The following is a 25729-nucleotide window of genomic DNA, read 5'->3' as shown; positions in this document are numbered from 1 at the left end:
CTGGGGGAAGAGACTGAATCTTTTTATTTTCCTTTCTCTTCCTTTTCTTTCCTTTTTACTTTTTAAAAAAAATATATTTTTTTTACTTTTTAAATCAACATATTTGGGCATCTGTCAATGTGCCAGTCACTGTCCTGAGCATTAATGATACAGCACTGAACAAGACAGCAGTCCCTGTGTAAGAAGGAATTTATTTTAGTGGGAAATAAAAATATTGTAAAAAAATAATAATTGCAGCACAGTATGATTAAAAACTATTATAAGCCAAAGTTGCAGTAGAGAAAGTGGTCACCGCTGTCATGGGGGAGACCAGGAACACTTCATAGAGAAGACGCCTAAACTAGACCACTAAGGCTGAATGACCCCTAGAACTTGGCACATGCCAGTGGTTCTCTACTTTGTACATCAGAATTACCAGAAAGAATACTGATGCCTGCATCTGACTCCCGGAGGTTTTGATTTACTTGGCCTGGGTTAGGACTCTAAGCCTCAGTATATTTTGAAAGCATCCAGGTGATTCTGATACACAGTTATGGTTGAGATCTGCTCTAGTCTGCCTTGGTCTCAAAAATGATTTTTCACTTGAATTTTGTAGTAGAAATTCCTTGATATTTCTATTTTGACTTCTAAAATTACGATTACATACTTTAAAAAAAATTTTTTTTTCTATCTCAGACTTTAGAAAAGTTGCAGGTACAATAAAAGGTACTCTCCTGTGCCCTAAACCGCTTGAGAGTAAGTTGCCAACATAATTTACAAACAAAAACATTCTTCTGCATACCCATGGTATGACAGTCAAAATCCAGGAAATTAACTTTGATACATTATACTATCTAATTTTCAGGCACCGTTCAAGTTTTGCCAGTTGTCCCAGTGATGTCCTTTATAGCAAAATGATCCAGTCCAGAATTAGTCATGTATCTTTCAGTCTGGAATAGTTCCTCATAATTCTTTAACTTTTGTGGCCTTGATAATTTTGAGGATTACAACTAGTTATTGTTTGAAATGTCCCTTACTGGGGCTCCTGGGTGGCTCAGTTGATTAAGCATCTGCCTCTTGATTTTGGCTAAAGTCTTGATCTCAGGGTCGTGAGTCCAAGCCCCACATTGGGCTCTACACTGGGCGTGGAGCCTACTTAAAAAAAGAAAAAGTCCCTTACTTTAATTTTTTCTGATATTGTCTCTGTATTAGATTCAGGTTATGGATCTTTGACCAGGAATATCATAGAAGTAATGCTGTACTCTTTTCATTGCATTTCTCACATGGCACATAATTTTGATGTGTCCCATTACTGCTGACGTTCCTTTTGATCACTTGATTAAGGGATTGTTTTCCAGGCTTCTCTGCCTTGAAGTACTATTTTCCCTTTTGTAATGAATACACATTTTGTAAAATATTTTGAGATTGTGAATATCTTGTTCCTCATTGCACTTGAAATTTATTTGTTTATTTTAATATAGACTTGTGGATTCTTATTTAATATGCTATCCATTATCTCATTACTTGTTTTGATAATTCAAATTGTCCCAGATCTGGCCAGTGGGAGCTCCTTCAAGTTGGCTTCTCTGTCTGTATCATTCTTTGAACACTTTCTTTTGACAAATGTTCCAGGTTCAACTTTTTTTTACATGCTGCTCAAGCCTGGGATTAGTCATTTTCTAAAAACTCCAGGTTCCTTTTAGTGGAGAATGGTATTTAGAAACCAAGATCTGGGTGCTAGATAAGCTCACTGCTATTAGAGTGTACATGTTCTGGTCTCTAGAAGCCAGATTTGGGGAGTGAGTGTGTGTATACATGATATGTATACATACATATCTTTATTTATTTATGTATGTTTTTGTTGTTATGGCAGCCCGAGAAAACTAATACAGGTGTGTACTTGGACAAGTTGTTTATTTTCCAGCACAGGTGATCTATTAGCACCGACCTACATTTAGGTGGGGGTGGGCCTATAAGGCAGGTGGTAATTCAGTTCTGCTTTGAAGATAGTATTTTATTTACCTATTTCTGAGTGGGTAGAACAATTTTGGGAAATCTGCTGCTTTACCATTCTTTCAGGCTTATGCTTCTAACTCAAGAACTACCGTATGTCTACCAAAAAAGAATTGTCTGTCTTTATATGAATTCACAGATCAATCCAAAACTAATACCACAGGGTTCATTTTAGCCCCCCTTGTTCATATTTGTAACTGCCTTCTCTGACAGTGAGAAATCTGGCTCCCATTTTTCTTAATATATTTTCTTATTTGATCTCTTATCCTGTATGTAACCAATCTCCTAACAGTCCTCTCTTCCTGCAGTGGGATAGGCACCTTCTTTAATTCTTAATAACAGTTGCTGGTATAGTAAATATGCATTAGAAAACATCACACTATTCTCTATCATGTGCTTCTACAAGAGTATCCTTTTATTTTTCTCCAAGTGGATATGGCTTTCCTTACAATAGGACAAGGAACTACTACCATTTTGAATGCCAGATATAGCAGTATGCATTTTATGTACACTACCTCATTGAATTTTTTCATCAATTACATTTTACATAGAAGGAATCTGCTTTCAAAAGAATAAATAACTTGTCTGTAATCACAGGTGAGTAAGTGGTTGAACCAGGATTTTGGCTCAGATTGTTGTCCTTCAAAGGTATGCTCTTTTTGCTATTATATATGTGTGTTTATGTGTGTGTATGTATGTATATACACACGTATATATGAATACACACATATATTTCACTGTTAGGTCGATCTTATTTCCATAAATATTTATCTTTGCATATCCAATTTTATTTGTTTTTTCCCTTCAACTTTTCATATTTCTCTTATTTGAATTTTCTTATATAAATTAGCTTGTAATGCACACAGCTGTCATTGTTCAATGTTTTAATTCTAAGTACCTTGAGACCATTTTATGAAAGTATGGAAAATAAGTTTCTACATTATTGATTTATATCTGTCAGGTTTTGATGGACATGTTTGATCAGGATGACATAGGTTTGGTTTCTCTCTGTGAAGACGAGCCTCGTTCTTCAGGTGAATTAAACTACTATGACCTTGTCAGAACCGAAATTGCAGAAGAAAGGCAGTATCTACGGGAACTAAATATGATCATTAAAGTGTTTCGAGAAGCCTTTCTTTCTGACAGAAAGCTGTTTAAACCTTCTGTAAGTACCTTTTTGGTTTGAAATTCTTTGTACCCCAAAAGTTAAATAGCAGCTTAAAATCATAAATTGGAACTTTCTTTTTATACTTTATGAGTGTATAAAACAAAACTATTCTATTATGTAGTATTGATAGTTTTTAAAATATGCGAATTGTTCTACAGTAAGGGCAGTGACAGTGAAGGTTAGACACAAGTGCACACAGCTGCCCTGACTAGAAAGGGGGACTACGCGGCAATGAAATCTCTCTGCTATGCAGGATTTGAGGTTTATAGTCATTTGTTTGAACATAGTGAAAAACATGTATGGTCTAGAAAAGAAAGACTTAATACTTTTTCATGTCTTTTGGTAAGTACTTTAAGGCAGTGGTTTAAAGTTTTAACAATGGAACTTTTTAAGAAACAAGTTTATGCAGAGTGCCACATAAACAAAGGCAGAGCTACTCTGTTGGAAAATGGGGTAGAAGTGGTGGGAATAGGATGGGAGCCTGGTCCTTTTTTTTTTCTTTTTTTTTTTTTTTTTTAAACCTTTGTAGCTTCTAAAGTCAACTTAAGGAATACAGCTAGACAAATACTGTCTTTTTTAAAAAGTTTTTTTTTCTTTCCTTCCTTTATCCCATGATTTATTTTTCTTTAGATGTCTATGTGTCTGCCCTTCACTTTAAATACTCAGCCTTTTTTCTACCTCCTGACTTCCTCCCCCAAATAACTATTACATGAGTGAATGTGCAGACACAGCTGGCTAAGTGTTTAAGATTAGGAAGTGATTTAGAGTCTTTGATTCTTTTCCAAAAGCATGAGTTTCAGTGATAATGTAAGGTTTTTTAGTTGGCTTCTATCCTTTTTTTTTTTTTTTTTTTTTTTTTTTTTTTTTTTGGTACTTATGTTTAGTTTAATGTTTAAAGCAACTCCCACTGGACATACTGATTTAAGTAATCACGTTTTGTCATTTTCAAAGTACTATCTATTTTATGTGACCCTTATAACACTGCTCTGAGATAGATAAGACAGGTATTATCATCTTTACCTTACTGAGATGAGGAAATTGACACAAAATGATTATGACTTGGTAAGTGAGTTACAGAGGTTGAACTTGAACTTGAGTTCTTTTATACCACAGTATAATTGGTTCTATCTAAGAATAAAAACCTAACAGGTGTTGGTAGCTTATTTTATCTTCTTTGCCTTTTTTGTGTCCCATTAGTTTTCTTTCCTCATGAATTAATTATTTGGGGGTATCTACTCATTGATAGTGCTGATTCGATAGAAAATTTCTATTAGGATACTGAAGGGTCAAGAGAAAAGAATTCCTTTTTTTCTCTTTCTCTATATCTGTGAATCTTTTTAAGCTTTTAGCATTTAGATATGGATTCACTATATTTACTGTATTTTTTCTTCTACTGTATGTTTTAGTCTCAGAAGATGTAAATTTTTGAGGTAAAGACCATCTGAGATTGGGGCATAGTACTCAGCAAACATTTGATAAAGGAATGAGTGACTTAAAACTAATCTTAATTTACTCCTTTAGGCCCTATTCCTTTGTCTTCAAAAAGCTCACATTTGTGGAGGACCTAATATATGCCAGGAGCAGTTCATAGAAATCATCTCATTTAATCCTAAGAACCTTATGAGGGTAGATAGATATTAATATGCCAGCCATGTGAACTTGAGCAAATTACTTAACTGCTCTGAGCTGGTTTCCTCATTTGCAAAAATGAGGATGATGATAGTACCTATCTAATAAGGCTGTTATGAGATTACATGTCAAGTACTTGTAATAGTGCCTGAAACATACTAAGTGACCTAATCCAGAGTCATTTATCTAACAAGTGTGGGACCAAGATCCACGCTCGGGTCTGTCAGGTTCCACAGCGTATAGTGTTTCCATTTCAAAATGGAAGAGTAAATGATAGTTGGCCATAACCTGCACAATCAGTCATATAGTCTGTTTGTGTCCAGAAGACTTAACAATTCAATGGAAAACAGTGGAAGCTTGAATGAAGTCTTACTAATTCCTCCTCAAATTCAGGAGACAGGCCACAAGTTGTGAAACTGGATTGTATTTGGATTAGAAGTCAGGTCTTCATTTTGAACCCAGCTTTTATTGTTAACTAGCTTTTTATTTTTATTTTTTTATTTTTTTTCTAAAGGGGAAAAATATGTCTTTTTTTAATAATATTTTTTTATTATATTATGTTAGTCACCATACAGTACATCACTGGTTTTTGATGTGAAGTTCGATGATTCATTAGTTGCGTGTAACACCCAGTGCACCATGCAGTACGTGCCCTCCTTACTACCCATCACCAACCTATCCCATTCCCCCACCCACCTCCCCTCTGAAGCCCTCCGTTTGTTTCTCAGAGTCCATAGTCTCTCATGCTTCATTCCCCCTTCTGATGACTTTTGCTTTGTTATACAATATATTATATGTCTTGGAATATATTAGTATGCAATTGGATGAAAATGTACCCTTAATACTTATATTACTTATGTTTAGTAATTTTTAAACAAAATTTCAACCTCACATGTCTTAACTTTTCTTTTTTTCAGGATATTGACAGGATTTTCAGTAACATTTCAGATATACATGAATTAACTGTGAAACTTTTAGGTTTGATTGAAGACACAGTTGAAATGACTGATGAAAGCAGTCCTCATCCGTTAGCGGGCAGCTGTTTTGAAGATTTGGCAGAAGTAAGTTTACAAAACTACTTTATAATTCTCATTACAGTCCTGAATAGTGTATTAAAAAATTTAGTAAAATATTCTCTGTGAAAATTAGAGGACATTGCTGACTGCTATAAAATAATACTTAAGGTTGAACTAGTACCAAACTAAAATTACATTGTCTGTATTTTTAGTGACACTTATTTTATAGTGTATTTATGGTAATATTTATAATGAAAGTTGGTTGAGTAGTAACATTTAGGATTCTTTTAATGGCACGTGCATTTAAAGTGAAAGAAAATAAATTTTATTGACCATAGTTATGTAGCTTTTGTAGATTTTGGTCTTAATTTCCAAAAATTGAAAAGGAGGTTTATATTTTAATTCTTTTCCAAGGTGGAAATCATTTTGTCTTTTAAGTGATGGTTATAAAAATAATGTAGCTCATTGTAAAAATATTCAGAAAAATAGAGGCAAATATAAATAAAGTGATAATCGCTCAATTTTGCAACACCCAGAGATAACTTATCCTTACAACATATATTATTTAATCCTTAAAAATATTTTTCTACATACAGATACAAACCTGTTTATTTACAAAAATAGACTGTTACTATTTTCTTCTGTTCTCAATGTATCATGAACATTTTCCATGTTAATAAATAGACTTCCACACAATTTTTTAATATATAAGTTGAAGTTTAGTTGACATACAATGTTATATTAGTTTCAGGTGTGTAACTCAGAAATTCAACAATTCTGTACATTATACAGTGTTTACTGCCATATGTGTTCTTACCATCTGTCACCATACAAACATTATTATGATATTGTTGACAATATATATTACCTATGCTGTACTTTTCATCCCTGTGATTTACTCACTAGAAGTTTGTGCCTCTAATCCCCTTTACCTATTTCACCCATCCACCCTCACTTGTCCTTCAACACTGTTTTTGAAGTCTGAATTAGTACCATGTTATATGGAGACACCATAACATATTTTAACTTTACTATTAATAAACATGTAGGTTGCTTCCATTTTTGTTATTGCAAGAAATACATTTATATTGTCTTCATAGTCTAATAATTCTTTTAGGATGTATTCCTAGAAGTGAAATTATGAAGTGGAATTTTATTATTAAAGACGAGGAAATTTTTAGAACCTTAAAGCATTTTGCCAAATTTACTTTCAGATAAGCTCTAATATATGCTGCTCTTTTTCCCACACCTTCACTAACTCTAGGTGTTACTCTGTTCATTTTTGCCAGTCTAATGGGGGGGGGAGCTTTTATTTTTAAAACTAATCATGTTAACATCTTTGTATACTCATTGGCCATTTTTATTGCTTTTGGAAAACAGGTTGTTGTAAAAGTGCTTTCTTTAGTTTTCATGTAAAAGATGTTCCTTTTTTTTTTTTAAGATGTATTTATTTATTAATTTATTTGTCAGAGAGACTGAGAGAGAGAGGAACAGAGCACAAGCAGGGGGAGCGGCAGGCAGAGCAGGCAGAGGGAGAAGCAGGCCCCTGCTGAGCAGGGTGCCCAGTGTGGGGCTCGATTCCAGGACTGTGGGATCATGACCTGAGCCGAAGGCAGAGGCTGAACAACTGAGCCTCCCAGGCGTCCCATGTAAAAGATTTTCCAATGTTATAATCCTTGCCTATATTTTTTTGAAAATATAGATGAGTTTTATTACATCCATTTTAGAGACAATGAAACTGATAGAAGTATTCAGTTACTGATACCTAAGCAAAATATTCAGCCTTGATTCTTATTAGCAAGTTTTTACGTTACAATACCTTCGCATATTAATCTGTAGCCTGGTTGCTTGCTGTTCTCTTAAAATTATCATGGTTCAAAGACAATGTTATTTTCTAATTTTTATTTTGTTTTTTGTGGTAAAATATACATTATACATTATATAAGGTTTGCCATTTTAACCATTTTAAGTGTATAATTCAATGGCATTAATTAAATTCACAATATTATACAACCATTACTGCTATCTTTTTCCAAAACCTTTTTATCACCCCAAATAGAAACTCTGTACTCAGTAAGCAGTAACTCCCTATTCTTCCCTCCCCCCCAACCCCTGGTAACCTCTAATCTACTTTCTGTCTGTATGAATTTGCTGATTCTAGATACATGATATAAGTGGAATCATAGCAATATTCTTTTGTGTCTGCTTATTTCACTTAACGTGGTTTCAGGGTTCATCCATCATAGCATGTATCAGAACTCCATCCCTTTCTATGGCTGAATAATATTCCATCGTATGTATATATCACATTTTATTTATCTGTTTATTTGATGATGGACACATGGTGTTTCCATCTTTTGGCTGTTGTGAATAATGCTGCAGTGAACACTGGCATACAAGTATCTGTTTGAGTCTATTTTCAATTCTTTTGGGTATATATCCAGTAGTAGAATTGCTGGGCCATGGGGTAATTCTTTGTTAAGCTTTTTGAGGAACTGCCAAACTGTTTTCCACAGGGGCTACACCATTTTATATTCCCACTGGCAAAGAATGAGTATTTCAGTTTCTCTCATCCTCACCAATACTTGTTATTTTTTGAAAAACATACTGTATTTTTAAAATACAAAAACGAAACGAGTCTCTTAGTTGTAACTAAACATTGGGGATATTGATTATTGTCAAGTAATAGGAATTTATTGAAATATAAACATTGTACAAAATATGGGCAACTTATATTACTGTGTATTAGTCTTTGCCTTCTTTTTCTAATTTTGAAAAGTGTTGAGTGGATAAAACAGTGCTAACAGGTTTTGCTTCCTTGGAGAGTATCTTAGGTATGAACTCACTTTAACCTAGGTAAGCCTAACTGAAATTTCAAATCCAGCCTTGTTTTGCTAATAAATACTCTTCATTTACTGGGAACAAATGTGCATAAGCATTTTAATAGTTTGATAACTTCTGACCACAAATTCAGTGATCTATTTTAAGACCTTGTCATCTATCACTCAAGACCATTACATACATTTAAAAAATTTTTCTAGTTATTGTTTGTCCCCTAAAAGAGAGCAAAAAGTTCTGAAACCTAGTTGAGAACTTGATTAAAAATTTACTATTAAATAATCTGCCATATTAGTAGAAAAGATGTTCTTTTAAACCTAACACATTCTCCTTTTTAAAAAAAATAGGAGCAAGCATTTGATCCTTATGAAACATTATCACAGGACATTCTTTCTCCAAAATTTAATGAACATTTCAGTAAGTTGATGGCCAGACCTGCGGTGGCTCTACACTTTCAGGTAAACTTAAATTGATTTTTTTTTGTTGTGTTTTTGTTTTTGTTTTATAAAGCAACTAAAGAAATATCTCACCATCTTATTCTTCAAATATTTGTAAGTTCCAGAATCCTTTCATAAAGCACATAAGGAACTAATTCACCAGTCCTTCAAAATCTGTTCATTGTAAGCTTGTTTTAGATGGTCTTCTGGTTTGTGGCTCAAGTTCTTTCAGGCTGTCCTTAATGTAGAAATGTTTTATAGAATATTACACATGCTGGTTAACTGTAAGAATTTGGCACATTCTAGATCCAGGATATAGATACTAATATGTCGCGCTTTTTCAGGACCTTATTCCCTACAGAAGCTGGAACAGAAATCATAAAGAGTGGAGAATATCCTCGTGTGATACCCATATTGACTTCTCTACCATGCGTGTAATTTAGAGGACATATATTAATGGGGACTATGCAAGTTAATTGGTTCGGTAATGCAGTTAGATGAAATAAAAGGAAGTGGAGAGACAGAATTACATTTTTACCTTTTCAACACTTTTTACAATTGGCATTGATCCTTGACTATTTACTGCTATAGAAACATCCTGCGTCTAGACTAGCTCTTCTCCCCTAGCATATGAATACGGTCTTTATTGTCCTAAAACAAGCAAATAAATAAACAAAGCTTTCTTCCCTCTGGCTATTCTCCCCTTTCTTTTTTTTCATTTGTAAACCAATTATCTTCATATTACTTTTTGCCATTCTTTATCAAACTGCTACCATCTGTATTCTGATCAGGATATAACACTAAAAACTGTCCTTGAAAATGAACTTAATTGCCAACTCCAGTGGGTATTTTGATTTCATATTTATGCCTGTAGTATTTGTTCATCCCTTCCTTGTCCTTTTGGTTCCTATAATACTTTCTCCTAATTTTTATGTTCTTTAATTTCTTATTAGTCTCCATAATTGTAGATGTTCTCCAGTTTCAATTATCAGCCCCTGCTTTTCTGCCCCTCTGTACTCTCCTTGAGTGACTTTATCTGTACATGCTGCTTCAGCTGTCGCCTATATGCTAGTGACTTCCTATTTGTATTTTCAAGCCATAATACTCTTAGGAGCACTGTGTGTGTGTATATTCATTCATATAACCAGCTGCCTTTTGAATTAATTCACTTGGCTATCCCACAACATTTCAGATATAACGTGTTCACAATTGAACTTACAACCTTCTCTCTGTCTTTTTTACTTTGAATTCCTGTTGTCTTCTATTTCATTCAATAACTTGTCAACTTGGAATAAAAATTACACCTAATTTTCAAAATTTACTTCAATTAAGGAATAATTTTCTTAAGCTTAATCTTATATATTTATGTAAACTGTAAACATTACTTAAATGGGACAATGTAACTATAAGATCTTTGCATAATTATTAAGAGTACTCACAATATTTCTTGTTTCATTCCTGTTTTATTAGGAATTCTTACTGTGGGATTTGAATGTTTAAAACCCAATTATTTAACTGTTGCTCCAGGTATTTAGTGAAATTTAAAGACTTAAATAAAACCCTTTTTCATACCAAACTCACTTTTACTGTATTAACTTTAAAAAGATCCATTCATTATAAGGTGAAGAAGGTAATGCTTCATTAAAAAAACATAAAGCAAAAAACTTCTTTAGAAGCTTTAGCACACTTAAAGAATGTTAGCTTTGGAGTCAGAACTTCTGGCTTTGGGCCAGTCAATGATTGTGTTATCCTGAGCAAGTCACTTCACCTCTGAGACTTAGTTTGCTCATTTGTGACGTGATGATAATGTCTATCTCTTACGGTTTTTGTGAAAATCAAACGGGAATACACTAAGCACATTTGGCATATATTAAAATACTCATTCACTTGTTTTATTTATAGTTCTTACACTATAAATACACATTGCATTAGCACTTTAGGATACACTTTAGCAGTATTTCAGTGCCAGTTAGCAATATAGCTGATCTTCGTAGACTTAATTTTAAAGTTTCATCTTGGTTCCAGTTACAGCATTATATATAAAATATATAAAAATATCTCTGGAGTGATTCATATCACTATCTTTCATTAATCAAATGACGAAAGAAATTAATCTTTAGGAAAATAAGTTGATTCGGCATATCATGGTAACAAGTCCATTGAACAATTTATAATTTAATTTCAGTTAACAATTTATGAGAATTATGGGAGTGTTTGCCTGTGAGGATACTTTCAAGAAGCATCCTGTGAGATTCTTTCCACATACATTGCTGTTGTCTGTATTTATCAGAGGAGGAGAAATTCCAGTTTAAATAAGTCAATCTAATGACATTTAAAATCAGTATAAGTAACTTTTAAATCCCTTATAAATTTTAGAAAATAATTTATTCTACAGACGATTAGTTTTCAAAACTGGGAGATACCTACCCCTAGCTACACACTAAGATTTTTCAGGCGATATACGGGCACAGACAGCTTTAAGGGAATCAGTTTGTAGCCTGGCTGCTACCTTGTTTGTGTTTTTGTGTTCTCTTTTCCATCTTCTCTTACACGTTACTCCTTGCCATATTGAATTTCCCATTATGCATCGATCCAAGGTATAAAAACCTGCAGGGTCCCAGCCAGGGGGAACAAAAAACTTGTGCTCTTGAAGGAGAGTTCACTGAGTGCAAAGCAAAAGGGTTTTTAAAAGCAGGAGGTAGGGTAATTGTGTTAAAAATAAAAACTCTTAGTAGCTAAAATGTTATGTCATATCTAAGTATATCTTGCCATATCTAAGAATTAAGAAGTGAGATCATTTACAACGGTGAATATTAATTTTTTTAAAAGTACCTCATCATTAATTGGACATTAGAATAAAGGAGAGGGAAGGGTTGTGAAGTTCTCATACTGGGGGTAGGGTGTTAGGAGCAGTTACAGATTCTCCCAGATGCTTCCTGTGCTTCAGACTGTGACATTAACATGTATGTTTGACTTTAAGAATGAAGTTAGACTTCCTGCAGAAATTGTCGGATCTAGCTCTTTATTTTGAAATTGAAGATTGTTTTTGTCAGTGTAGTTATAGGACATATTTTTCATAAAATAAATAAGCTCAATCTGAGGTTTATTTAATCATCGTTTGGTAAAACATATTTAGATCACATCTACAATATACAGTATCCCAAAAAATTCATCCTTCATAACTACTTAAACTTAAAACATTTCAAAAGATGATGTAAAAATATACAACAGGTTACAAGCTTTCAAAATTCTTTTAGGGTGTGGGGAAGCCAAAACTTTTGAAGAAAAGTTGTATAGGACTACTGTGAAAGTTATTATTGCTGTATAAGAAATGAAGAAATGTATGTATCTATCTAATGACTTAAAGGAGGAAAAAAACCCCTTCATTTTACAGCACTTTATTTTCCATGTAGAACATGTGTTCTGTTATAGTTTTGTTTAAGTCTGTGTCTTGTATTTTTAAAAGCTATTTCTGTTAGGCATTGCTGTTATATATTCTTGAGACCAGAGATATACAGTTATGTCTTTTTGCTTTGCAGTCCATTGCTGATGGTTTTAAAGAGGCAGTTCGTTATGTCCTTCCACGCCTTATGCTGGTGCCTGTTTATCATTGTTGGCACTATTTTGAATTATTAAAGGTAAGGTGAAGCCTTCCTGAGCCAAAAGTACTTGCATTTATGAGGCTTAAGAACTAGTTTTGTTTTTTGTTGTTGTATTTTTAAGATTTTATTTATTTGAGAGAGAGAAACTGAGCATGAACAAGGGGGAGGGGCAAGAGGGAACGGGACAAGCAGACTCTTTGCTGAGCAGGGAGCCCGATGCAGGGCTCAGTCCCAGGGCCCTTGGGATCATGACCTGAGACGAAGGCAGATGTTAACTGACTGAGCCACCCAGGCGCCCCAACAACTAGTTTTTGATCTGATCATATTGTTTTTAATACTTTTTATTCATAAAAATAAAGTATCTTAAATGTCTACCTTCTTTTCCATGGAGAAAAGCCTGTATTTTTTGTCTTCATATCATTTTCAAGTGGTAGATAGAGGAAAATATGTCTTTATCTGTCATTTTATAATATAGAATTTCAAAGTACTAACATAGACTACTTTTTTCATAACTTTTTGGAGGCACACGATAACAGTGATATAACTCTTATGTAAGTAATTGATAACTTTTATATATAACGTTGATCTAAATTTCCATCTTGTTTTAACTTTCTTAATAAGAAAAGCACTTTTAAAGTTGACATTTTTTTTTTTTTTTTACCATGCAGTATATTATTCTTCCTCTCTTAGCTAGGACCCAAGCAACATATGACAAAAGATTATGGTAAAACTTGAACTCTTTTTATTTATGTATTTATTTAATAAAGATTTTATTTACTTATTTGAGAGAGAGTAAGCAAGCACAAAGAGGGGGGAGGATCAGAGGGAGAGGGACAAGCAGACTCCAAGCTGAGCAGGGAGCGTGACGAGGGGCTCTATCCCATGACCCCGAGATTATGACCATAGCCAAAATCAAGATTTGGATGCTTAACCTACTGAGCCATCTAGATGCCCCATAATTTGAGAATATCTTGCTCAGTAAAATTTTCTTCTGTAACTTTTTAAATTGCTTTTTAGAAGCTGAGCATCTTTCTGCCTGAGTATTTTGTACCTCTCCTTTAGGATACCACGTTGTTGCTTTAGACAACCTGTTCCGACTTTTTCCATTTAACCTATTAATAATAATATTAAAACCAGAATAACTCTGTATCCTGTGGGCACCTGGGCAAGAAGTTCTTCTGGTGATTTCTAATGAATAGCTGTCTCAAGAATTCTTTTTTATGAAGTCTTGTTACCCGTAATGCGTGATGCTAGCTTTTGAGCACAAATAGACGAACAACTTGATTCTGAATATCTCTATGGAAACTAATGGATCCATAAAGAACTCATAAAAATGATTGCAGGCTTCATATGAATAATACATTGGCTGCCCCAGGTGTATGTTTGGATTTCTAAAATTTTTTGGATAATGTTCGTGTCTAATTGGAAGTTCTGTCATCAGTCTTATAACTTCCTTCAAATATTTGCCAACGTTTAAAATTTCTGGTTTGACCTTATAATTGAAGCTTATTTTTTTCCTCTGTCTGGATGATTGGTTTTTTAAATCTTCAAGGTTGATCTTACAGTTGCTGTGTCTGCATCTGAGATCAGGACATTAACCATGATGGCCTGACTCATCCTGAGGCTTTAGCTACTTTGCCACCAGTTAATCACTAGATTCCATGTCCTCTTAACCATTGAAATTGGGTCTTGTAGAGTTGGTCAGCTAATTAAAATAAAGAATCAGAGTGCATTGGTGGCTCAGTCAGTAAATCAAGCAGCCACTCTTGATTTCAGCACAGGTCATGATCTTAGGGTCATGGGATCCAGCCCCATGTCGGGCTCTGCACTCGGTGGGGAGTCGCTTGAGAATCCTCCCCCCTACCTCTCCTTCTGCCCCTCCCCCACCTCACGTGTGCTCACACCCTCCCTCCCTAAAATACATAAGTCCTAAAAAATAAAGAATCATTTAAAATATTATATACATTTTATTTAAATAACCACAAAACCCCTATAGATTGACATTTATATGTACTTATGTGCTAATATGTTGACAGGGTAAAATCTTTCCTTTGAACATGCACCTTTCTTGCTTACATCACAAAAATTATATTCTGTGATTTCTGTTTCCCATTTCTTTTTAGATGGCACATGAATTCGAAGATGTTTGTATAACAATCTGAGTGCAGAAACCTAGGTTCTTAAAATTTTTCCAAATCTTTTACATTATCTGCCTTATACCTTTTTAATGGAGCTTGCCGTTAAAGTTACTTGATTGAGTTTTCATATAAATATCTTCCTTTTTTAAAAAAGATTTTATTTATTTTAAAGAGAGCAGGAACAGGTTGAGGCAGAAGGAGTGGGGAGAGAGAATCTCAAGCAAACTCCACACTGAGGGCAGAGTCCACAACAGGGCTCAAGCTCATGACCCTGAGATCATGACCTGAGCGGAATTCCAGTCGGTTGCTTAACCGACTGAGCCACCCAGGTGCCCCTCTAAATATCTTCTTTTATACTCCTATCTCTTTGACTTATATGATTGAGTAATTACATAATTACAATATAAGCACGACTTGCATAAGCATATTTGGAAACACATATTACTGGTTCTCGGTAAGCATACAGCTCAATTAGTGGGATCAGAAGGACCTAAATATTCTAGAATGTGGTCCAGTTATTAGCATTTATTGTTCTTGGGAGTCAGTCTTTATCTTATACAGTGGGAATAACCCATAGTAAGAAATGCATTTAATGTCTTGACTGTGTGTGTGTATGGATATATACACACATATACATGAAAGAAAAACTTTCATGAAATGCTGCTTACCATTTCATGCAGTGTCTGCTGTTTCTATTCTGTTCCACTTCTTTTAAAAAGTGATTGTGACCCACTAATGGATTGTGATATGCAGTTTGAAAAACACTTAAATAAGGACTAATTCTAGATACAAGCTAAAAGGATTATCACATGAGAGGATGAGAAACTACTTTCTACTCTTAAATTTGTTCTGACTGTGATACTGTTGGTTTTTTAAAACATTAATTTATTTGTAATTGTAAAATATACATAACATGAAACTTCACATCTTAGCCATTTTAAGTACGCTGTTCAGTAGTGTTAAGTATATTGTTAAGCAGCCAGTGTGACTGGCCATTTGGATTACTTCTACTTTCTGGCTATTGTAAATAATACTGCTATGGGTATACAAATATCTCCTCAACAGCCAGCTTTCAATTCTTTTGGATATATACCCAGAAATGTAATTGCTGAGTCAGATGGTAATTATATTTTCAATTTTTGAGGAAACACTGTACTGTATTCCATAGCACTATACCATTTGACATCTCCACCAACAGTGCACAAGCATTCCCGTTTCTCTACATCCTCATCAACACTTGATATTTTCTGTATTTTTGGGTTTTGATAGTAGCCATCCTGCTGGATGTGAGGTGGTATTCCATTGTGGTTTTGATTTGCATTTCTCTAATGATTAGTGATGGTGAGCATTTCTTCATATGCTTGTTAATCATGTGTGTAAGTTCCTGGGAAAAATATCTACTTAAGTTCTTTGCTATTTGAGGAGGTTATTTGTGTTTTTGTTGTTGTGTTATAGGAGTTCTTTATATATTCTGGATGTTAATACTTTATTATATGTATCAGTTGCAAATAATTTCTTCCATTTCTGTAGATTGCCTTTTGTGGTATTCTTTGACTCAAGTACTCATCCAAAAGAAATTTCATTTCATGTTAAGCTTACTTTGGGTGAGAACCATAAAAGAGAAGGCTGGACCAGTGTAACTTAAGGCTGTCACATTCCTTAGGGAATAGAAAGCACAATTCTGGAACAGTTTTAAGCCTGTTTCAATCTGAAATTTGCTTCAGTCCCATACCAAGGAAGATTTATTTGTGTACATAGCATTTAAATATTATTCACGTTTTACTTCCCAGAACCAGAATTTATGATAACCAAGATAGAAAAATAACTACATAATGAGAAATATAGCATATTACATATAGTTTACTTGAAGTTATCTTATAGTACATTTTTGGATTGTTGTTATTCATAGCAATACTTTAAAGTTCATCTTATGCGTAATTTATTTCTTTTTTTTTTTTTCAGATTTAATCCTTTTTTAAAAAGATTTATTTATTTATTTTAGAAAGAGAACCAGAGAGTGCGGAGTGGTAGGCACAGAGGGAGAAAGAAACTCAAGCAGACTCTGTGCTGAGTGCACAGAGCCCCACTAGGGGCTCGATCTCACTACTGTGAGATCACAACCTGAGCTGAAGCGAGTGTCAGGCGCTCAACCTACTGTGCCACCCAGGCGCCCCTCAAATTTAATCCTTCTGAGGTTGATCACAAAGTACTTTCATTTTCTGTTTTTTTCCTCAGATAAATTATAGATTTTTTCCTTAGGTGTATTTAATCCTTATGTAAGAGGAACAAGGAAAAAACAATTCACTTCCTGATTTGTAAGTGACTTTGTAATATACTTATTATATTCCAGCATATTCTATATGTATCCTTTTGTTGTTAAGAACATATCTGGTCTCCATTCAGAATTGAGATATTCAGGGCCAAGTAACATTATTTTTTTCTTTTCTTTTTCTTTCTTTTTTTTTTTTTTAGATTGATTTATTTATTTGAGAGTGTGTGGTGGGAGGTGGAGGGAAAGAATCCCAAGCAGACTCCCCACTGAGCGTGAGCCAGACACTGGCTTGATCTCAGGACCCTGAGCTGACACCAAGAGTCTGTTGCTTAACCAACCAAGCCATCCAGGTGCCCCTCAAGTAATATTCTTTAATTCTTTGGTCATTCCTTGGAAATTTAGTCATGGAAGGAATAAAAATTCTCCTATCAAGAGAACCTAATCCTTCTTAATTTAAAGCTTAACAGGAAGACCTATTAGTAATAATTCTAATGAGGTTCATTGGGAAAGATAAGCCAATATTTCAATATGAGGTGATTGAGTTTCTTTAGGTAATACTTTCACCTTTTACTTTGAAACACAGAGACAAGTTACAAAAATAGTATAGTGTGCTGCCTTCACCTGGATTCACTAATTATTTAAGATTATGTAACATTTGCTTTGTCACTGTCTTTGTGTTCCTGTGTATGAGTATAACATAAAAGCTTGAGTTGGTTAAGCTCAGGTTGTGATCTCATGGGTCATGGGATTGAGCCCTTGAGTTGGGCTCCATGATCAGCGGGGAGTCTGCTTGGCATTCTCTCTCTCCCTCTCCCGCTGCCTCTCCCCCTGCGCTCTCTAAATCTTAAAGAAAAAAAAAAAAAAAGCTTGAGATAATCTCTATTGAAATGAATGTTCTGACTATTGAAAAAGAGTACAAGAAATATTTTGCTACATAATAAATACTCTTTCAGTGCTGACACATCATTCAAGGATGTCCTAAGGAATAATAATGCATTTTTTAAAAAACACATAAAGAAAAGTGATCAGTTTTAATGAGTTGAATTTCCCAACAAATTACTAAAACACTATTTTTATGAAAATGTAGAGAGAACTTTATTACAACAAAAGAATTGACTACATGTATCATTTCACATCAAGACTACACTCCCAGTATAACGAATTAGAGACAAAGTTATAATTTATTATAATTTACCTTTAGGCACACAGATATCCACAGTAGATACAGCATTTTATAGGAATTCAAGAGAAGCATATTAAGTATTTCAAGAAGTCTCATAGAGTTAAGAAGTGTAAAATCTTGGGCAGGATATACTTATAGACACCTAAGGAGAATATTGATTATCAGGTAAGCAAGGAATATATTCTTCAGTCAAGTTCGTAAGATATGGCACCTAATGAAATATCTCTTCCACTTTATTGCTTAGTTTAGGTGTTATTGAAAGGGCATTTATTCTCTTTTGCCTCTTTTCTAAAGCACACCAAGTTCATTTTATTTCTTAAAATGTTTAATTATCCAGTTTGTTTTAACATTGAAGGGGTCCCCTTCAACTCCTGGTCACCAGATTTAGGCATAGACCAGTATTTTGTGTAGTAGTGTCTGGTGTCGTTGTAGAGACACAGTGTAGTGTGTGGCAAAAAAAACATGGACCATGAAGTCAGAATTTCTGGGTTTGAATACAGACTCCACTGTTCATCTTGGGTGAATTACCTAACCTCTATGTGCTTTGGTTTCTTCATCTGTAATCTGTATAATAACAGTATCTGTCTTACAGAGTTGTAACTAAGATTAAATAAGGTAACGCGTAAAAGAATACAGAGTAAAAACTCAATAAATGTTTATTGTTAATTGTCTAAACACTTAACAAAATTACGAATATTTATACAGCAGTCGTTCATTCTGATTACCTTTGGGTACCTACCATGCAGGTACTGTACTAAAAAGGAATAAAACCGATGCCAGGCTTTAAGGAGGTCATGGCTTAGTGAAGAAGATGAATATTAAATAATTGCAACGAGTAAATGTAGTAAGTGTCTAAGAAGTAGTACTAATGAAATCACTGAGGCAGGAGTAACTAACCCCATCTAGGGAAGTAAGAAAAAAATTAATATGGGTGTTGGGTATATAGGGTTTATCCTGCTGTTCTGGTGTGTGTATATGTATATCTTATTTACTTTTGGGAGCAATGAAAGACAAATGCTGAGGAACTATTGCGGATTAAAGAGACAATAAATCACAGTATATGTAAATCAGATCATTATGTTGTGCACTGTAAACTTATGTAGTGCCGTATGTCAGTTACATCTTAATAAAACTGGAAAAAAGGGCCAGTGAAAACATGACTGTACCCTGTATTGGCAGGAAAATTACTCTAAAGGACACGATTGGGACATTTGACAAAATTGGATATGCACAAAACTAGGTAATAGAACTCCATCAGTGTTAAGTCTCTTGCAGTTGATCTCTATACCATAAAAGAGTATCCTTGCTCTAAGATGCACTGCTAACATGTTAAAGTAGTGAAGGGGAATGATACTATTTGAGAGTAATTTGTGTGTCACTTGAGTTTTCCTCATATTCCAAAAATAATCTCAAAACTATTTAGCAGTGGTTCTCTCCTTCCTCAGCAAAGGAACTGGAAGGGGGGGATAGCATCGCAAACTACTCTCAAATAGGGGAGAAAATGGTGCACGTATGTAGCAAAATGTTTAGAGCTGGTGACTTGTAGTATACAAGAATTATTTGTGTTTACGTAACTTTTGTATAAATTTGCTATTATTTCAAAAGAAAAAAAAATGTAAGGGGGGAGAAAAGGGAAGAATTTCCTAGAGAGGAGGCGTTTGAACTGTCATAGAGGCTAATTCACCAGGTGGATAAGGAGGGACCGAAGCAGGTATGTAGAAAGCCATAGGGATGTGAAAGAGCATGGCTTATTTGCAAGCAGTTCAGCATGGTAATTTCTGAGCCTGACTGGCTCAGTCAGAACATGCAATTCTTGATCTCGGGGTGGTGAGATTGAGCTCCATGTTGGGTGTACAGATTACTAAAAAATAAATAAACTTAAAAAAAAAAAGTAATGGACCTAGAACTCAAACAGCACTTATTTATTCAGTTCCTTGCTGAGGAAAGGGGATCATTGCTGAATGGTGTTCAGACTGTCTTGGAATATCAGAAAAATTTATCACAAAATTTCTAGTAAAGTAGTAGTCTAAAATCATAAAATAGATTTACATTTTTAACAATTTTCAGAAGGAAAAGAATTTTCAGAAGAAGTGATTATAAGTTTCCCTATTCTTGGATAAATGTATTTTTGTATCTATATAACCTATTATATAATATCTATATAAGTCTCCGCTTTGACTTCTGTCACATTGAAACATTGGAGCATCATCCAGTCTGAATTATCATAAGGTAAATTTTCTTCCACTTTGAGAGTGAGATACAAGAGAAATTTTTGGATAAATCCAGTAGAGCCAGAGTTGTTAGAATTAATAATATAATTTATAAGCCTTATTTCTAAGGGTTAATGAGATAGAATATTAACTTTTATGGTTTCTTGATATTTACTACAATGGTTGAATTTTATGTTGTAAAAAATATCAGTTGAATCTCACAGATGCTGTTTGCAGAAAAGTTTATGATAGATTGGGTTGCTAAAGTTAACATACTTGATTTAATGTGTAACAAAGATATACAAGCTTTTAGGCATTTCTGAAACTTAAGAACTTAATCACTAGAGAATATGAAATAATTCGTGTTTTTAATCTCATTTATAGTTATTAACAAAAGCAACTTGTAAGCTTCATGTTTTGCGTATTTTAAACTATTTTTATGTATCTGGAAATTGTCCAGATGGTTTTTGCAGTTGCTTTTTTTCCTGATTGCTATGGCAGTAGTGCTTTATATCTGTATTATATTTACATATGTAGAAAGAGAGTTGGTTTTGAGAGATCAGGTATACATAATTAAATAAAATTATAACTGATTTTATTAAGTATATTTAAAATTCATTTAGAGTTTATAATAGTTGTTGCTGTTTCGTCTAACTACAAGAAAGGGAAAGAATTGAGCAATGCAGGTTTAATTTTTGTGTGTTCTCCTTAGCAATTGAAAGCATGTAGTGAAGAGCAGGAAGACAGAGAATGTTTGAACCAAGCTATTACCGCTCTTATGAATCTCCAAGGTAGTATGGACCGGATTTACAAGCAGTATTCACCTAGACGCCGACCTGGGTAATTCCAAACTGTTGAAAATATGAGTGCTTCTGCATATTTCATTTATATCTGATGCCTCATTTTCTAAAGAAGTGTTATTTGTAGTGATACTTGCATTATTGAAAGTTGTACTTTTGTTTTACATTTTTCTTTTGGTCTTTAGTTTTGGAAAATTGGCATTGTCATATTAAGATAGATTTAATAAAATTTTAAAAGATAAATCTAATAATTATATGTTATGTAAGAAATTTAGGATTCTTTGTAATTTTAGTTCGTATGGCATTTGGAATGAAATTGAGTTTCTCTAGTACTTCTTTTTCACAATAATGAAATTGAGGCATGTATGCTGTGTGCAAAATTTAGTGTTTGGTTATTAAATACTTTTATCACTTGATTTGAGGTAGTTTACAGTTAAAGAAATATGGGTTGCTTAGCCATTGAAAAAGCTAAATTTATCTTGATTTTTTTTTTCTTTTAGCGATCCTGTTTGCCCTTTTTATAATCGTCAATTAAGAAGCAAGCATCTGGCTATTAAAAAAATGAATGAAATTCAGAAAAACATAGACGGATGGGAAGGCAAAGATATTGGACAGTGTTGTAATGAATTCATTATGGAAGGCCCATTGACACGAATTGGTGCTAAACATGAACGACATATTTTTCTCTTCGATGGCTTAATGATTAGCTGTAAACCCAATCATAGTCAGTCACGCCTTCCAGGTTATAGTAGTGCAGAATACAGATTAAAAGAGAAATTTGTCATGAGGAAAATACAAATATGTGATAAAGAAGATACTTGTGAGTGCAAACATGCTTTTGAGTTGGTATCCAAAGATGAAAACAGCATAATATTTGCTGCTAAGTCTGCCGAAGAGAAAAACAATTGGATGGCCGCGCTTATTTCTCTTCACTATCGTAGTACACTAGATCGAATGCTAGATTCAGTGTTATTGAAAGAAGAAAATGAGCAACCACTGAGATTACCAAGTCCTGAAGTGTATCGTTTTGTGGTAAAAGACTCTGAGGAAAACATTGTTTTTGAAGACAACCTGCAAAGTAGAAGTGGAATCCCCATTATTAAAGGAGGAACTGTAGTGAAATTAATTGAAAGGTTAACATATCATATGTATGCAGGTATGTGAAACTCATTACAAGTTTTTACCTACCTAGGGCTGAGAATCTAAAGATTTTCAGGGATGTTCAAAAATGCCTGAGGCATGGAAAAAATGGATTGCCTCTGAAATATAAAAAGAATTCGACAAAATCAAAAGGAATAAATAACTAATTAAATATCCCTAAGATATAATATTGTTGACTTCATTAATTATTAAATATTCATAAAAATTTTATGAATCTTGAATCGGAAAACAATCCTCATTTGTCAAGAAATATCGTGATTGACAGGAAGACCATGGCGGGAGAAACCAGAAAAAAGAAAAAGGAAGGAAGGCCTCCAAAATATGCTACTTTGAATTAATGAAACTGAATAAATTAAACATACAACCTGTTTTATACTCTATCTTTTCAGATCCCAATTTTGTTCGTACTTTTCTTACTACATACCGTTCATTTTGTAAACCACAGGAATTGCTAAGCTTACTGATTGAACGGTAAGAAAACTATTTATTTTACTTACATTAACATTTTGTACAAAGTTAACAATTTGTTCCTTGCAAAGTGGTGAGTACCTAGTATGTACTCAACCTGCTTTTGAACATAATTTATTTGGCATTAAATTAATGTATTACTATTCTCTTCAAACAATGTGCTCGTTAAAATCTCTGTTTATAATGGAGGTCTCTTCAGATCTTAGCAATATTTATAGTGTTAATCAGAAAGACCCAATTTTGAGTATGTATTTTAATGATTTTTTTGTGCAATAGGACAATACTTCCTTAAAAGAGACTTTTTAACTGTCACTTTTAATTAATTAATTAATTAATTTTAAAGATTTTATTTACTTATTTGAGAAAGAGAGCACAAGCAGGGGGAGAGGGAGAAGCAGGCTCCCCTCTGAGCAGGGAGCCTGACATGGGGCTCAATCGCAGGACCCCGGGATCATGCATGACCCGAGCTGAAGGCAGACACTTAACCACCTGAGCCACCAGGCACCCAGTATGTAACACTTTAAAGGGAAGTTTATCAGTAATTGCACTTTTCACATAAATGATAGGAAAGAAGGTTGCTTAATTAAAATAATTTTTCTGTTGTATTTGAAATCCTTTTCATTTGTGTATGAACAACAAAAAATTTCTCTCACTTTGCTTCTTTTCTTCTTAGATTTGAAATTCCAGAGCCAGAACCTACTGAAGCAGATAAATTGGCCGTAGAGAAAGGCGAACAGCCAATCAGTGCAGACCTTAAAAGGTTTCGCAAGGAATATGTCCAACCAGTACAACTTAGGTTTGGCCTGAATGTTATATTTTTTTGTGTTCCATTCTATTTTCATTATATAGTTAGCACTTATAAGTTCTTATCTCTTAATCCAGATGGAGGTATTGTTAGACTTCATAGTAAACTTCCAAAGTTCTATGTGAAGTTACTCTTAAATACCCTGAAGAAATTTAATTATTAAAATATATTGTGTTGTTTGCATCAGATACGTCTGGCATGTGATATATTGTGCTTACAGACCAGGATACCTATTAAGTAAAAATTGTAAAATTTTAACATTGCCCCTCCCTCCCCCTTTGTGATCATTTAGTAATCTGGGCTTTTTCATAGTTTATAATATTAATGGAATTTTTAGCTCTTNNNCTACTATTCTCTCACAAAATATATAGACATTTATTCATTCATCTAAAAAATCAGTAATTTCTAAAAATGTGTTTGATAATAGCAGCTGCTAGTTGTTAGGTACTTACTGTATGCCTAAGTGTTTTATCATTTTTATTTCATCCTGACAGCAGTTACTACTTTGTATATGAGGAAATTGAAACTTAGCAAGATAAAGTAATTCGAGATAGTCATACAGAGTGAGCAGCAGGACAGGATTCAAACCCGTATCCAGACAGTCTGACTTCCTAAGTCAGTGGGTTTTTTTCCTTAACCACGGAGCATTGAAAATTGGAGGCTCCTTTGATTAGTCTTCTTTACAGTCCCTAATTGTACATGATCTAAAAATTTTTTTCTTTGTAAATATGAAGGTGCCTTGATTATTGTTAACTAATAAATCGCAACTTTGGAACTGAGCATGTTATTTATTTTCCAGGATAATTGCCACAAATAAATGCAGTTTTAGTGGAATGATAGATAGATCCCAGCTATATGTCTCTCAGCCAAAACTTTTTTTTTTTTTTAAGATTTTATTTATTTATTTGACAGAGATAGAGACAGCCAGTGAGAGAGGGAACACAAGCAGGGGGAGTGGGAGAGGAAGAAGCAGGCTCCCAGCAGAGAAGCCTGATGTGGGGCTCGATCCCATAACGCCGGGATCACGCCCTGAGCCGAAGGCAGACGCTCAACCGCTGTGCCACCCAGGCGCCCCTCTCAGCCAAAACTTTTAACATGTCATTCTTTGTATAAGAAGATGATATTTTTAAAAAATTTTTAATTAAAAAAAAGATCTTATTTATTCATCAGCAATAAAGGAGTAATTTTTTGTACTAGCTACAGTGCATTTGTACTCCCCCACACTCAGATTAAACTTTTTTTTTTAAGATTTATTTATTTTAGAGAGAGAGTGCACACACATGTGGGGGAAGATGTAGAGGGAGAGGGAGAGAAGCAGACTCTGCACTGAGTGTGGAGCCCAACACTGGCTCGATCCCATGACCCTGAGATCATGACCTGAGCTGATATCAAGAGTCCAGCGCTCAACTGACAGAGCCACCCAGGCGCCCCAAAAGTATAATTTTAACAAAAAATTGATCTGAAGACCTGTTTCACATCATTGAAGCGCTTAGGTTTTACTTAAATACAAATTAGAGATTCTGAGTGTTATATTGGCCCTTGTATATAAAGTTGTTACCATGGTATTAGAGAAGTGAGAGAAGTATAATTGAATGCTTAGGTTTCACTAAAATGTGTTTCTTTACATTTTTTCAGGATCTTAAATGTGTTTCGGCACTGGGTTGAACACCATTTTTATGACTTTGAAAGGGATTTGGAATTGCTTGAAAGACTAGAATCCTTCATTTCAAGTGTAAGAGGTATATTATTTAAAGGTTGATTGAATCTTATGTTGCATATGAGTTTATTTTTAAATTTGCATAACTTTTAAGAAGCTAAACTGTTTTTTATTCTTAAATAGCTAAAATAACATTTGGTATGGTTTATAGACTCTAAGGAGCTCACATATGTTAGAACCACGTGAAGTCTTAGAACCTTGCCTCTTCAAGTTTGTTAGGAGAATCTTTTTTAAAAAGAAGTCATAAGTCTTCTTCAATAAACTTAATACATTTAAAATTTTATCTCAAGGTT

The 25729-nt window shown here is 34.0% G+C and overlaps 1 protein-coding gene across 3 annotated transcripts in view; it reads left to right on the top strand.

Annotated features, from left to right (window-relative positions):
- The window catches only part of SOS2 (SOS Ras/Rho guanine nucleotide exchange factor 2), an 80020-nt gene that overhangs the window by 27577 nt on the left and 26714 nt on the right, over positions 1-25729 (top strand). For all 3 annotated transcript variants that reach the window (XM_040620876.1, XM_040620875.1, XM_040620877.1), the window contains exons 5-13: positions 2954-3157; positions 5707-5850; positions 8991-9101; positions 12620-12718; positions 21198-21325; positions 21786-22441; positions 22836-22917; positions 23588-23710; positions 25355-25458. In XM_040620876.1, coding sequence (XP_040476810.1) covers positions 2954-3157; positions 5707-5850; positions 8991-9101; positions 12620-12718; positions 21198-21325; positions 21786-22441; positions 22836-22917; positions 23588-23710; positions 25355-25458 — 1651 coding nt within the window. The remainder of the gene's footprint in view (positions 1-2953; positions 3158-5706; positions 5851-8990; positions 9102-12619; positions 12719-21197; positions 21326-21785; positions 22442-22835; positions 22918-23587; positions 23711-25354; positions 25459-25729) is intronic.

This window comes from Ursus maritimus, unplaced genomic scaffold (genome assembly GCF_017311325.1).
Source record: "Ursus maritimus isolate PB19 unplaced genomic scaffold, ASM1731132v1 scaffold_36, whole genome shotgun sequence".
Taxonomy (NCBI): domain Eukaryota; kingdom Metazoa; phylum Chordata; class Mammalia; order Carnivora; family Ursidae; genus Ursus; species Ursus maritimus.
This window is presented reverse-complemented; position numbering and strand designations above follow the sequence as displayed.